The sequence below is a fragment of the Rhinopithecus roxellana genome, chromosome 3 (assembly GCF_007565055.1).
Source record: "Rhinopithecus roxellana isolate Shanxi Qingling chromosome 3, ASM756505v1, whole genome shotgun sequence".
NCBI lineage: Eukaryota > Metazoa > Chordata > Mammalia > Primates > Cercopithecidae > Rhinopithecus > Rhinopithecus roxellana.
The window spans coordinates 95673360-95688371 of NC_044551.1; the positions used below are offsets into that span (position 1 = coordinate 95673360).

The 15012-nt window shown below is 39.5% G+C and overlaps 1 protein-coding gene across 1 annotated transcript in view; it reads right to left on the bottom strand.

The window, feature by feature from the left end:
• Positions 1 to 535: 535 nt before the first annotated feature.
• DNAH5 (dynein axonemal heavy chain 5) overlaps positions 536 to 15012 on the bottom strand; it is a 253279-nt gene continuing 238802 nt past the window's right edge. Inside the window, exons 77-79 of the mRNA XM_030927396.1 lie at positions 11390 to 11542; positions 10724 to 10955; positions 536 to 2346 (exon numbers count right to left, since the gene is read on the bottom strand). Coding sequence (XP_030783256.1) covers positions 2195 to 2346; positions 10724 to 10955; positions 11390 to 11542 — 537 coding nt within the window. The 3' untranslated portion in view covers positions 536 to 2194. The remainder of the gene's footprint in view (positions 2347 to 10723; positions 10956 to 11389; positions 11543 to 15012) is intronic.

Genomic DNA, 15012 nt, shown 5'->3' on the forward strand with positions numbered 1-15012 from the left:
CACCATTGCATCACCAGTTCAGCAGAGAGTCTTCACAGGAGGTGCAAAATAAATATTTTTTAGTAAATCAATATTGGGACAGTTGAAAAAAACTGTTGCATGACTCTGCAATGGTACCAAGCCCCTGGCAGTTTTTCTCCATGTCTAAGACCATCAGGAAGCCTCTCCATTGCAGGAGAGATTCATTCAATCGGTTCTCCCTTGCCTACCTGACTGTGGAATACCTAGCACCTTTTGGTGGGAGGAGCCCGGGTAGGAGTGGGCAGCTATGCAGAAAGGGGCCTCATTGACTCATCACTGCTTCAGAGGCCAGCCATGTTGAATTAGTTCGTAAAAATTCTTAGTTGTTTTCATGGTCTTTTTCTACTTTGGGCCTCCAAGACTCATGCATGCATACTAACAGATGTGTATCATAAAATCATAGGAATGACACATTTTCAAATTATTTGATAAAAATCCAGTTTTGAAAGCTTATTTCTAGATACTTAGTGTCAATTACCCCCCTTTATGATAAATAACAATTATGAATGAGGCATTTAGTAAAAACATTTTACTAATTCCATGATGTCCACATTTTCATTACTTGCTTTTCAGAATGAAATGATTGTTTCACCACAATTCACACAAATTAACTGATACATTAATCCACACCAAAAGAAAGAACTCACATGAAAACAGTATCATCTACGATGGGGGGAGTCACAAGAGCCACTCAGGCTTAACTCTCATCATCATGAGCATGAAATAATGATCCTGGTCCATAGAATGAATCCCAGTGAGAGGGGCTCACACTTGTCTCCTGGTATCCACCTCCCAAAAACCATTTATCAAAACAAATGCAGTCATACAGATCCAGAGCTAACCAAAACTTTGTAAACCACAATTCTAATTTAATACTGACCAAATTTTCTAGTCAATGGGTTAGATGAAGAGTTATTAATAACCTGTAACCAGAATTTAAAAAAATATATATGTGAAAAATTCATTTGATAATGTTTCCTAATCAATAAAAGCCCGTAGGACATCCCTACACACTGTCTAAGATTTCTATCCTTTCTTTATTTTTTCTCCTAATCATCATATTTTTTTCAAGCCAACTATAACTCTTGCTATCACATCTGTTCTTATTTTTCTATCTTGCCATCTAATCTTTGTCCACATGCAAATATATTTCACTGTTATAATCACAGTGTACTCAATATTTTGTGAACTAAATCTTTCACTTAACAGTCTGAGTCTACCATTTTCATATTATGGAATCTTCAAAATTATTTTTTATGGTTGCCTAATATCTCCTAATTTCCTTAAGCATAGCCTGATTATTGAATATTTATGACATTTCCATTTTTTTGTTATTAAATATAATTTTATATAGACTATTTTCAGTCTTTTAAATTGTTTCCTGGATACAGAGAAAATAAAGATCCAAGTGTGTGAATATTTTCATGGCTCTTACTGTATTTAATCATTTTACAAAAAAGGTTGGGTTGATTTACACTGCTCTAGCAATTTGTGAGTGGATATTTACTGAGAGCATGCTATGATTTACTTGTAGCTTTAATTTTTATTATAAGAGTTATCAATTAGTATCTCATTATTAATTATAAGTAGGCTTAAACATTGCTCTACATTTATTCTTTATGCTTACATAAATTGTCTATTTACATTCTTAACCCATTCTTCTATTTCCTTCTATTTTTTAAAAGGTATTTTTAATTGGCTGCTTGAAACCCTGAAAATAAGTCTCTTAACTTGACCTAAATACGAAAGACAATAGAAGCAAAATCAGCACAAACTTGCCCTGTTACCTTCAAGAACTTGGCTGTTACCAGGCCATATTAACAGAAGAAGAATAATTCCTTCCAGAGAAATACTGTGTGCTTACCCTAGTCGGTCTTCACAGTAAAGAAAGAAGAAAATGCACTACTGTGGATTTGAGGGCCACACTTCATGAGGAAGTTGTAAGTTTACTTTTTTATCACTAAATAGCATTTTCAACAAACTCAGACATTGGTCACTAATGATGAAACAGGTAAAATATAAGCACCCAATTAAGGAGTGGGGAAAACCTATGCAGCTCATTAATTGCATAAACGAACTGACATACACTGTCCAGCAGTCATACAGAAACAAAGGTTACAATAATTTAGATCTTGCATTTTCCAAAGCATTGGGTGGGAACACTCCCGACATGTTACTTGACATCACAGAGAAGGGCAACCCCACGGAGCACCCAGTGTTCAGGGGTCTGGGCCGTCCTGAGGTCCACAGCGGCAATGTAGTTCAAGTCCGTTCGAACTGGCTTCTTATAGATGGGACAGGAGTAAAACCGAGGATCTCGTAAAGCTACAAAAAAATCGTAAAAGAAAAGAACTTGGTGAATTTCCCACTTAAGTGCCCAAGGAGAGTGCAGAGCCATGCTTCTGCATTCTGTAGGTCATTTCAAAGACAGATGGGTTTGGCAGAATGAGGGACATTCTTTCTGAGGACCAGGCAATTCCTGGATGTGATGCAGATGCTCCCACAGGGTGCAGGTAGCTGTGGCAAGACACCCAGACAGCGTCTGGTGGCCTCTGCTGGCTCCCTGCCCCGAACCATGGACAGTAACTCAGCCCACATGCTTCCTCTCTCTCCTTTGCACCTGTCAACTCAACATCCCCCTCCACCTGTTCTCCTTCATCTCCCCACCAAACCTTGAGCACACACAAGTCAGTTTTAACCAGGCATCCAGCACCAGTGGGCATTACTTTATTATTTCAAAATCTTCAACCCTGCAGGCCATAGCTTACATCACATCTTAAATCCTAGGACAGAGGGTGCTTCCCCACCCCCCAGCTAAATCAGGTATTGTGAATTCTCTATAAATGTAGAGAAATACAATTGCTAGGAAGCAGAGAGTAATAGACCAATTCACCTCTCTGAGACTCAATCTACCTTTCCGGAGTAGAAGAATAGATGCAGTTTCCAAAATGACACTGCAATGAAAGGCAATCTATGCGTGTCCATCCTTCAGAGATCCTTTCTAACACATCCATCTCCACCCACAGGCTCCCTTTCTTTCCAGCCTTGGAAACCCCATACTCACAGACAGGCCCAGGGCTGTGGGTACTTAAACTCACACAATTCATGAGGGCCCTCTTTAAAAAAAATGAGTGAAATTTATAAATAAAAAAGTAGGCTTTGGAAGGAGCTTCTGCCTGCGAGCAGCCTGGGAGTTTAAGCCTCCTTAGTGTCTTATGAAACCAGTCTGTCCACAGTAGTTTACCTGCACATCTCCTAACATACATCTCAGGAAGTAGTGTATTATTTTATAGTCTCTTCCAGATTATACATTTTTCGAGGACAAGAGTGTGTCTACACCCATCCCCGTACTCTTCTGGAAAGTCAATATTATATTTTTTAAAAACCCTCACTTAACTACTGAAGTGAAATGACATTTAACTAAGAGGATGCTCTGCTTTTGTGAATTAATGTTACAAACATGGGCACTGAAACATATCAGAGTTATTGAATTTATTTCTCAAAACTGACATGCTCAAAAATTTGCCTTTTCCAGAAAATTATAAAAGCAAGGCACTATCAGAAGCTGGTCTCATTATTTGATCCAATAGACCTTTTAACCTGCTGTGCCCTGTGTTTTCACATATCCACTATACATTTAATTAATTGTATTAGAAGAAGTGAAACATCTGAATATAATAATATGATACATAAGTTTCAATATAAAATAAATAATTCTAAGGCAGTGATTCTTAACCAGGGATGATTCTACCTATGGGGGACATTTGCCAATATCTGAAGACATTGTTGGTTAACACAGCTGTGGGCTTGCTACTAACATCTTCGTGAATAGAGCTCAGGGATGCTGCTAATATCCTATAATGCACAGGACAGCCCCCCCCAAAAACAAAGTTATCCAGACCAAAAATGTCAATAGTACCAAGACTGAGAAACCTTCTTCTAAAACAATGAAGATATTTTACAGTATTTTAAAACTCTGTGTTTCCTCAATCTCATGACATTAATCATTAGAAATAACCTAAAACAATGTGATACCTAATTTTTAAGTCTCAGTGTAATTTTTCCAATTTCCATGTGTATATCACTAGTAATAATAATTAGGCAAATATATATGAAAAATTCTGAACAAGTAAATGAATGACAACGAATCATGCAATGCGGTTAACACTAACTATACTCACTGATATAGTTAAATCCTTTAATCCTAGGATCTTTAAACATGTAACAAATATATAACTCATTCTTCTTCTTGCTGCAAATTTGATTAACAATCATTTTATAAACTTGAAGTAAGGCTTTGGTGCCTTACATCTGAATCTCATGATAATTACAATAATTACAACTTGAGAAGTATTTGACTACTTGGATTTTAATCCCAAAAGAAAAATGGAGGAAAAAAATAGCATTCTCTTCAATAAGCAGGTAAAAATAATTTTCTGAAGTATTTATCCAATTCTATTTATTTTTAATTGCTTCAGAGCTGAAAGTGCTCATGCCAAGTCACAGCGTGCAGCAAACTTCTGTGTCAGGATTAGAAGCCACTGAAGATATAATTCCATAGTGAAAACGCCGACAGATGCTAAACAACTACATAAGCAGATGATTCGAAACCATCCCCCTGTTTAGACAAACAACTTTGAAGACAAAAATAAGCATGTGAGGTAGGTAGAACAAATCAACTAAATATGTTTAAAACCTTGGGGCTCCAGAAGGAGGAGGAGAGAGGAGAGGTTGTGCAAACTGGCAAGCTATACCCTTTAGGATCTTAAAGGTTTTAATAAAACACCTTGGGGGAATTTCATTTTCTGACTGTTTAACTTTCCTATCTATCTTGCTTTTTCATCTGCATGTGAGTATGCATCCATATATTGCTTCCAACATCCAAAATAACCATTACATAGAGAGTCTCTATAGAATCGTTAAGTCATTCTTTTATTTAACCACCCTTTTGCTAATAACATTTAAATTACCGGACAGTTCACTCTTAATATACACTATTTCTTTCACTCCTTTAAAAAGCATTTGAGTTAAGCATGTTAATAAGAGTAACAATTGAAAAAATATGTATTAAATGCATCCCATGTTCACTGTCAGTACATTGTCAGTACATAGGACGTATTTAATACATATTTTTCCTAATAACATTGTGAGTTTAATTCTCTCAGCAATCCTGTGTGATGGGTACTACTACTTAATCATTTTACGAATTCAAACACTGGAACAGAAGGAGGCGAGTTGTCCAAGATTAGAAAGCTGTAGTAATAACTGAGAATGAAACCTAGTCAGAATGGATCCGTGGCCTCTCCACTTCATCGCTGCAATACTTGGGATGCACTATGCATGTATACCTCTGTCTTTGCAGAAAACATGAAAAGGAAATGGACAGAACTAGATACCGGAGTTTAATCTGTGGCATACTTTAGATAGGCCTCCAAAGCCACATGACTAATGACTAGGATGATAAAAGCCAGGAGAACCACTCGAATATCCTGGCCCCTGGCTCATAGTCCTCTACCGGTGAACAGGGGCATAAAGCACTTTTCAGCCTGCAGCATGATGGAGGGAGGTATGGGGAGGGAGAGCACCACCCACAGAGGGCTCTCCCTGTGCCCTCCCACTGCCTACAGTCTACCTTAACAGGTACCTGAGAAAAATTAACTCAGGACTTCAATATTCAAGGAAGCTGTCCTCATTTTGAGTTTAGCCTTTATTTTCAAGTTTCGTCCCAGGCGCTAAGAGGACACATAAACACAGAATCTCAAGTGGAAGACTAACCATGGGAATTCCCAGAGGTTTGCATATACCTCACAACAAACAAATGTGGTTCTGATACCAGCTTTCACTGTCAGTAGCCAGGAATCATGGACAAATTACCCAAGGTCTCCAAACCTTAATTTCTCCATCTGCAAAATGAGGACGATAAATTTGACAGAGTTGTTGTAAAGATTAAATAAGTTAACACATGTATGTGCCTGGTATAGTATAATGCCTGGAATGTGGAAGGTGCCTAAGATAGAGATGTTATTTGACACTTGTTTATCTCTCTGTCTCCACACGCATACACACACAGGCACACGCACATACACACACAGGCACACGCACATACACACACATGCATCTACTTACGCATGGACCTTTTCACTAAAGCAACTTCCCAGACTCATGTTTCCCATGACTTTAACAGACTTCCAGGTTTACAAGCTGACAGCCGATTAAACCCTGTGGGCTCAGGAGCTAGGAGGTCTCTACTCCTGGTCACCACATATGGCTATCCCCACCGCAGTCCCAAATCTGCACAGTCTCAGGTCAAAATCGGTCAGATGGCATTCTTAGATACATTTTTTTCCTTAGCAGGAAATAACCCTTGAGACCCCTCTTGCACCTACTTAGTGATCAGAGGTACACAGAAGGCTTGCCTCATCCCTCACAAATGTTCCAATCACCGTTTTCCACCACATCAGCTACAGTTCTAAAGTTCGCTGAGAATCATCAATCTGCTCATATAATAAATCTGTGAAGACACATCTTTCTTCTATCTGTCCTTTTCAGCTTCCTTTGAGAATAGAGAATCTAGATGGTGTGCATGTGGTTTTACTCTCTTTGTGAATTGAGTACTATTTGAATGACTTTTCCGTGATTTTCTAGCAAGAAACATGATTTCCTTTTAAAGTTTGAGGGTATATCACTCAATTTTTAGAGTTAAAATAAATATCTAGATTTCTTCTTGTAGAAAACAAATAAACCAGTCCTATATCTATATTTTAATGATTATTTAAATTGAGAAATTTCCTTCATATTAATGTAAAAACAGTTAAGCCGCACTTTGGTCTTTAATGATGCTACACACCTCTTTAAGTCAATCAGAGCCCTGCTCAATTATCAAAATTGAGTAAAAATTAAATGTATCACATGAAAAGGGTAACAGAATGTTAGTTTTCCATTACTAAAGAAACACCTCTTCAACAACAAAGCTATTTTAACAACAAACCAAGTTTCCACCAGCTCTTACTGAAATCAGAAAAGGAATAAAGAACTAAAGTTTTCTTTTAATACTTTGAAATTAGCCCCCTTTTCCTTTGCTTATTTTATTTTCTCCCTTACCTGCTGCTAATGAGCATCACCACTGGCTAACACGCAGCAGGGTGGATACAGTTCTTCTATAAAAATCTGTTCTTAAATCATAAAGAATTGCCAGTATTATAAAATTATTACTTTATTACTACCATGCTGAGATGTTCAGTGTCAAATTGCCACGGATTTTTATAGTTTAGTCACAAGAAAAAACAGTAACATGTAACTCAACTGGAAAAAGGTTTTCATTTCATTTTATAAGGGAGATGCTTTTACAACATGTTGACTAGATGCAATGATATGATAAAGCAATTTTTCTAAAATACTATTTTTGGCTAAAGGAACACTTGATTATTATTTCTATAAAATAATTACTGTCCCAAGATGTCACACTACCCTAAGAACCAGTAAATACAAAGCCATAGGCAGTATGCTTGCCTAAGCCCAGGTAGACACATTTATCTTTTTTGATTTAACTAATAAATATTGAACTACACCATGTGCCAAGCAGTGTGCTGAGAACCTTCGTGTTCCTAATCTGATGCTCAACTCTTCCCTTCACAGGCTCTTCTTCCTTCATGTTTTAAACACTGGTCCCCTCCCAAGGTAATGCTTATTCCCTTCAACAAATCACAATCTCTCTAGCTTGTTGTTCTCAAAGCAAAAATCATTTCTCTAGCAAACTTTTGAAAATACTGAATGAGACATGGTGTGAAATCCACCTTTAAACATTTTCCATAAATATCAGTTCTCTCTTCCGACTCCCCCATTTCCACCTCTACCTGAAGAACCTCTTTCATGTGGAGGCTTTGCTATCCACCTACACACTGCTGACATCCAGCTAACCTGGACCGGGTCTGTCTTCTAAATCCCAGAACTAAACTCTTCACCAAACCCAGCACATCCATTACCACCTCATGACTTTCCACTCTTCCCTCTGCTCCAGGATGTTAGCATAGCCCCTTTCTGTCACTTGGATCTCAGCTCAATATTCCTAACAGAACTCCTAAATTATCTTACACTCAAACCATGTGTATGGCTTGCATTTGTCCCCTAAAATTTCATGTGTTGAAAACTTAATCACTGGTACAACAATATTTGGAGGTAGAGTCTGATAAAAGGTGACTGGGTCAAAACGGTGAATCCCTTATGAATGAATGAATGTCATTATCATGCCAGTGAGATAGTTATTGCAAGAGTGGGTTGCTATAAACCAAGTCCAGCCCCGGTGCCCCTCTCTGTCTCACATGCTTACTTCTACCTTCTGTTTGTGACCGTGGAATGACTCTCACCAGATGCTGGCATCATGGCTTTGGACTTCCCTGCCTCCAGAACTAGGAGCAAAATAAACTTCTATTGTCTATCACATGCCCAGTCTGTAGTATTTTGTTATAGCAACAGAAAATGGACTAAGACACCACCCATGTGCTTTTGTGCAGAGAAACAAGAAGTATCTGAAATCAGTATGTTCATTTCTAGTCAACTGTCATTATTCACAGTAGTTATGTCCTATAAAGTCACCATGAAAACTGAATTAACAAATGCCAAGCCATTGCTCCTAGGGGAAACACAGGGTTAGTTTCCTGCAAGCCTCTGGTCACAACATTTCCATCAAGCAGTCAATACATAATCTTGTTTTATGTGTGTTTCTGTTTAAGGATATCTTGTTAATACATATTGTTGATTTATTACGATTGCATTGGAGGCCAACAGCACTATGACTAATGCCTGAAGGAAGTTTGTCCAACACATGTATTTTCTCCATAAGGCAGAGTCTTTTTGTGCTCAGAAACAGCAGACTTAAACACTACACTTGGGGGCCATTTTAAATAGGAAAAAGTACCAAAAAAAAAAAAAAATTGTAAAACATGGTACTAAAGAGACCACAAACAGGACACTTAGTTGTAATATGAAAGCTGGAACAAGAAGGCACAGCCTCACCTTGTTTGGCCCTAGCTAGGAATATGTATGTCTGGCAACTCCAGTTGTTTGCTGCTTTGCACATGTTTGTGAACGACCATGGCATAGACTATAAAAGTGTCATGAGTATTGAATCGGGGGCTACAGAGAAATTTTAGCAGGTGGGCAAATTCACAAATACAAATCTGTGAGTAACAAGGCCCGACTATATTTGTTTCTTTTATGGCTATCACCCCGTTTGCAACTCAGCTCCACAAGAATGGGAAGCCTGTTTGGTCTTTTCTCAGTGCTGCCATCCCAGCACTAGGGAAGTGCTTGGCAGATGGTCAGTAAGCAGTCATTGAACGACCAAGCGAGCTAATGCTATTTCCCTCTGCCACAAAAAGTCTAACTCCCCATAACTATCATTCTTGTCCTCCAAAGCACATCTCAAAAGCAATCACCCCTAAACTCCTAGACATCTCTATGTTTTCTTTCTGAGCATCTCTTCTGTAACATGTATCAATTTGTATTTTCATTATTTACTTACTATGGGTCTCCTTCACCAGACTGTGAGTCTCTGGGGGCTGGATCTGATTCATAATGATCTTTGTATCCCTCGCACCTAAGGTTATGACTGGTAACTATTAGACATCCAGCAAATGTTTCCTTAAAAAATAAATACTTGGGGCTGGGCGCTGAGGAGGCTGAGGCTGGAGAATCGCTTGAACTCAGGAGTTGGAGGGTGCAGTGATCTGAGATTGTGCCACTGTACTCCAGCCTGGGTGACAGAGCGAGACTGTCTCAAATAAATAAATAAATAAATACTTATAGTTCATTAATTATTTTATCCCTTTACTTGTTAGAATCTTTTGTGCTTCTATTGTAAAATCAGTACTTCCTTGGTATCTACTACCATGGCTAGAGTTTATGGTTTATGCTTCTAAAATGAACAGGGAATTCCCTCATGTGCTGAAATGTGGTTACCGCTGTAGAGATGTTAGCTGAGTGAAAGGTGACCAAAAAAAGAGCCTCCGGAAAACATTAATCCAACAACGGAAAATAGTTTAGGCATTTTTAGACTTGTCAAGTACAGCTTTGATAATTTTGTTAAAGTAGAATCACGTGTGTACTTCACAGAAGTATTATTACATTCAAAGACTGAAATAAGAACCCAGTATTTTACCATTAGCTATAGGATTAAGCCAAATGCTTCTGAATTCAATCTAGACTTCACTATCTGGTTCAAACCTCCAAGCTGGTAGAGCCACAGCCTCCAACTGAGCCCTGTGCAGTCTCATCTAGAAAGCCTCCTTACCACAGCTCACCCCACCACATCGCATCCATTCTTCAAAGCTCAGTCCAGGCCCAAATGCTCCTGAGACTCAGCCCCTGTCCACTTCATCCTGTGTTATCTCACTCTCCTTCCCCATGCTTATTAACCATGCCAAACATTTCTTTCTTATCTCGTCAGCTAATATTTCCTGAGTATCCACACATATTAATCTGCTTTATTAGATAAGCAAGTACTATCTAGAACTATTGCCTCCTCAATATACTCAAGAAAGTGCCTAGAGGTCAGTGAGTCCCCATTAAACATGGGTGTGAATGTAAAGCTAGTTGATAAGAGTAAAATCTCTACTACACGATGACAAAAATAATGAACTCCCGTGTTGATAACGTCATCCAAACGAACAATGCGAACACTTACTGAAGGTACAAGACAACTTACTGTTGTTTTCTGCATAAATCCTTATGACAGGCATCAACTCAAAGAGCACTTTTGGCTTTGATTCAGTGAGTTTCATGTTCCTCTTGTCCCAACCAGCACCTTCAAGATATAAGCCATAGACATAGACACCCTCTGTGGGAGGGGCAGAAATGTCATCCTTCATCCACTTGGTGACCTCATTGCAAAGCACCATATTGTCCAGAGCCCAGCCTTTGTTGGCCCGAGTTATTTCCTATTCAGGGCAGCAAAAGATGAATGGAGCAGTTAGAGGTTTGTCTTAATAGAAAGAGCATAACAATAATGAAAGCTTGGCTCCAAATCACTCTAATTCAAAGGAAGTACAATAGTGCGTAAAGAATTAGCAAGATTCTCTCATAAAAAAAAAAAAAAAAAAAAAAAAAAAAAACCACATCCTAATTTAGCTATGTCTACTTTAAAAAGAAATACAAAATCAAATCAAATACAAAAATAAGAAATAAATATTTTGAAAGTCGAGCTAGCAGCCTGAGAACAAGTGGCTGGGATTTATGTTCATGACAATGTAACTGCTAGTACCAAAAAGAGACAGTCATTCTCTGTCTTATTATAGTCTTTAAAACTATAATGAAAGAAAACCCTGTGGAGGAAAATTATAATAACACAACGGGTGCAAATCAGAGCTCTTACCTGTCGCATTGCAGTTAAAAATCCCTGGGGGTTAAAAAAGCCTGTCATCCAAAAGCAGTGAGGTCGGCCATTGAAAACCCACGAGGTAAACTGGCCATTTCTTTCTATAAGTTCAGTAAACCAGAAACCCAGTGTACTTGAAACCCAAGAAGCCTGCAGTGAAGACATTTAAACAATTAATTGATATAAGTTTAATACTGCAGTGTAAACCAGCTATGTTCGCTAAAAAAAATGATGAAATATCAATTTCACTTTTATAATGAAAAAAGTCCCTAAGTCATGAATTTTCCCTGGATTCTGGCATAAGTGTTTCAAATTATTCTTTCTCCTTAATAATAGTAATGCTACTAAGATATGACAGAATATACTAGTCATCACATGAACATCAGATCAATTCACAGAACTGTTCAAGATATCTAATGTCAATCAAATCACTTTCCATGTACCAATATATTCATCACTGATTCTGCTGTAAAGGAATCAAAACAATTTATTGGATTAAATTTCAAGGCTTTCATCATTTTTCCGTAGGTTACAATTTCAATCTGTAACACATAAAAAAGGATTTTTATTTACATAAATATGCTCATGGCCTTATCAAGATAAATCAACACTGTAAAATAGATCCCATGGATAATAAGTTGTAGAAGACTTGCTACACTTAATTGTAATGGGGTAAACAACAGTTCTTTTCCAGAATGTTTGTCACTTTAGAATACATTTTTGTTTCCTCTCCTGAAGGAGCAAAAAATGGAAACCCAAGACTCTTTGTCATCCACAAATTATTTGCATTTACTGCTTCTGACTTTCTCCCTGAATTCACCTGTGGGGCTTCCATTACGACAACTGGCATGGATATGTCATTAATGCCACCAGCAGCAGCAGTGGAAGGTATCTTCAAGTCATAGATTATAACATTTTACTGTAATTGCAATATTTTATGTATGAATAAATGTAGTAATCAACCTGGGTATAACACTTGAATTTCAAACACCTTAAGAATTAATTTGCCTATTTTCAAGAGTTATTGAGATTCCAAAGTCTGATAATAAGCTGAGAAGAATAAAAACCTGAACAAAATGATCATAATTTAAGAATTAAATCACTCATTGTCTGCTATCATTATAGGTCTGTTAACTAAAAGAGATGTGTATTTTATACTACGTTCGGTCTGAGGGCAGAGGGAGCTGCTAACGAGAGTGCCCCCCGACAGGGATTCCTGTTCCAGAGCCTCCCAGGTCCTACCAAGGTGGATGATCTGGTTTGGTAGGGAAGGAACTCACAATGGCCAGTGATCTGGAAGAGTCTCCCTCTGTCCTTGGCAATGAGAAGAGGCAATTCAGATAGAAAACTCTCTGGCATGGGCAATGGATTTATTAAAGATGAGAAGGAAATAAATGGGTCTGGTCAAAGCTGATTCTGAGTCTCTAAGCTATGTGATGAGAGGGATGGGGGGTGGTGTCATCAAATAACATGGAGAAGACAACAAGAAGCAGTCCTACTCACTATATGCTGCCTGCAGAACTCACTGCCTCATAATCTGCTGAAGCTCTGGATGACATGCCTGAGGCTCGGCACTAAACAAGCCCTACCGCCTTGCCATTTAGCCAAGTAATCTACAGAGGCCAACCCTCTATCCTCCCACCCACCAATCTCACGTCTGTATGCTGCCCTCTCTGTGCAGCCCCAACCTGACGCAATGCCCCCTCTGTCCTTGGCAATAACAAGAGGCAAGCCCCCCTCCTAAGCCTTTCCATTCTACCTTCAGCATCTTCAATGCCATGATCAGAAAACTCTTCTAGATCCTCCACCTCATTCTGGAACACCCTCTCCATCCCTTCTCTTAACTGAAGTCTGCCCCCCACCCCACACCCTCAACCCGGGACAGACTGCTTCCTTCACAGCCTTCTCCAAATGTAGGCTACTGCTTTCCTCATACTCAACAACCCTCAGGACCAGGGGAAGAGGAGACGACCTTGTCATTTCTGACTGTTGTTGCCAGGTCATCACGCTACATCATTCTCTTCTTTTGAGTCTCATGCCATCCAGACATACTATCCTTACCCCTACTTGCTTCTATCACCTACTGGTCACTTCCTCTTATTCATGAAGGAGTTTGGCTCCTGGTTTACTCTTCTACTCAATCCCCCAAATAATAATGAGGATGATGATGATGATGATGATTGTGTTGGTGGTGGAGGTGGTGGTGATGGTGGTGATGGCAGAGGCAGTAATTGGTGGTAACAGTGGTGGTGATGGTCATAGTGGTGATGGTCATGGAGGCAGTAATGGTGGCTGTGGTGGTGACAGTGGTGGTGATGGTCATAGTGGTGATGGTGGTTGTGGTGCTGATGGTGGTGGTGGTGGTGCGTTTTAGTATTAATAATCACAGGCACTTACATATCACTGACCACATGCCAGGTGCTGTTCTAAGCACTTCACACATATCAACTCATGTAATTCTCACAGTAATGCTAGGAATTATATAATGCTATTATTTCCCTTTACAGGAAACTGAGGCACAACAAGGCAATTGGCGTACCCCAAGTTAGATAGCCCATAAGAGACATGATTTGAACCTGGGTATTCTGGCCAAGCAAGTGCATACTCAAAACCCATATACTGCCTTTATTTACTTTGATTAATCATTCTAGGTGACTTCAGCCACCCATGTGAACGATGCATTTAACATCCTGCTATCTTATCTCATGACCCTCTGCTCTCTAATGACCCTGATGTCCATTCCATTTTATTCCTCTGCTCTCATACTTTCATGTTAAATTTTGTCATCCCCAAACACTAGCCTGTTGGGAGGTGTGTTTTTTTTCCACTCCTATATTTCCTTCGATGGGGAGAGAGCTCCTTGTCTATAACACTCCAAGATCCTTGACCCTCTCATTCTCCCCACTCCCAGGAGGTAAAGAAATTCTTCTGGTTTCTGGCTGTTTCAGAGGTGGGTTCTGCTCATCAGATGTCCCATGTGCCCCCTATACTTCCCAGCCTCACACGCAGTTAGGCTGGGTCCAAGGCTCTAGTTCTGATCCACAGACTGTGAATGAAAGTGGCAGGGGTCACTTCCTTACCCAGAAAGTCTAGACCTGGGGTGCCTTGTCCATTTCCCTTCCCTCTGCTGTGATGACTTCAGAGGCCACATGCTCCAGGTGGTACAGCTCCCAGATGACAAGGCCTCCATAATGAGGGTCCCAGAGTAACTGTGTGGAGCCAAGGATGCACCCCGCTGGTGAGGGACATAAGGAAGTAGGGTGCAGCTATAACAGCAGGTCCTGAAGTATGATCAGTGGCTTAGCACTAGGGCAGCAGGAGGTTGGAGAAGCCATAGCAGCAATGGAAAGATGGAGATACAGTTAGGAAGCCCAGCCAGCCAGCCCCTTCTGTTTTATTGCTTCTGCTTTTATTGCTGGGGGTAGCAGGGGAAAAAGGGAGCACACACTCTCTTCTGCTCCCACACTCTCTTCTGCTCCTGCACACTCTAGCTTCACAGGGAAGTCTCTGTAGAGGAAACTGTCTAGCGTAGTGCTGCTGGTGGGTAAGTCTGTCTAATTCCGAATTCTGGTTTTGAAACCCCACAACTCACCTTCCAGCAGATAGAAGCCACATTGTTC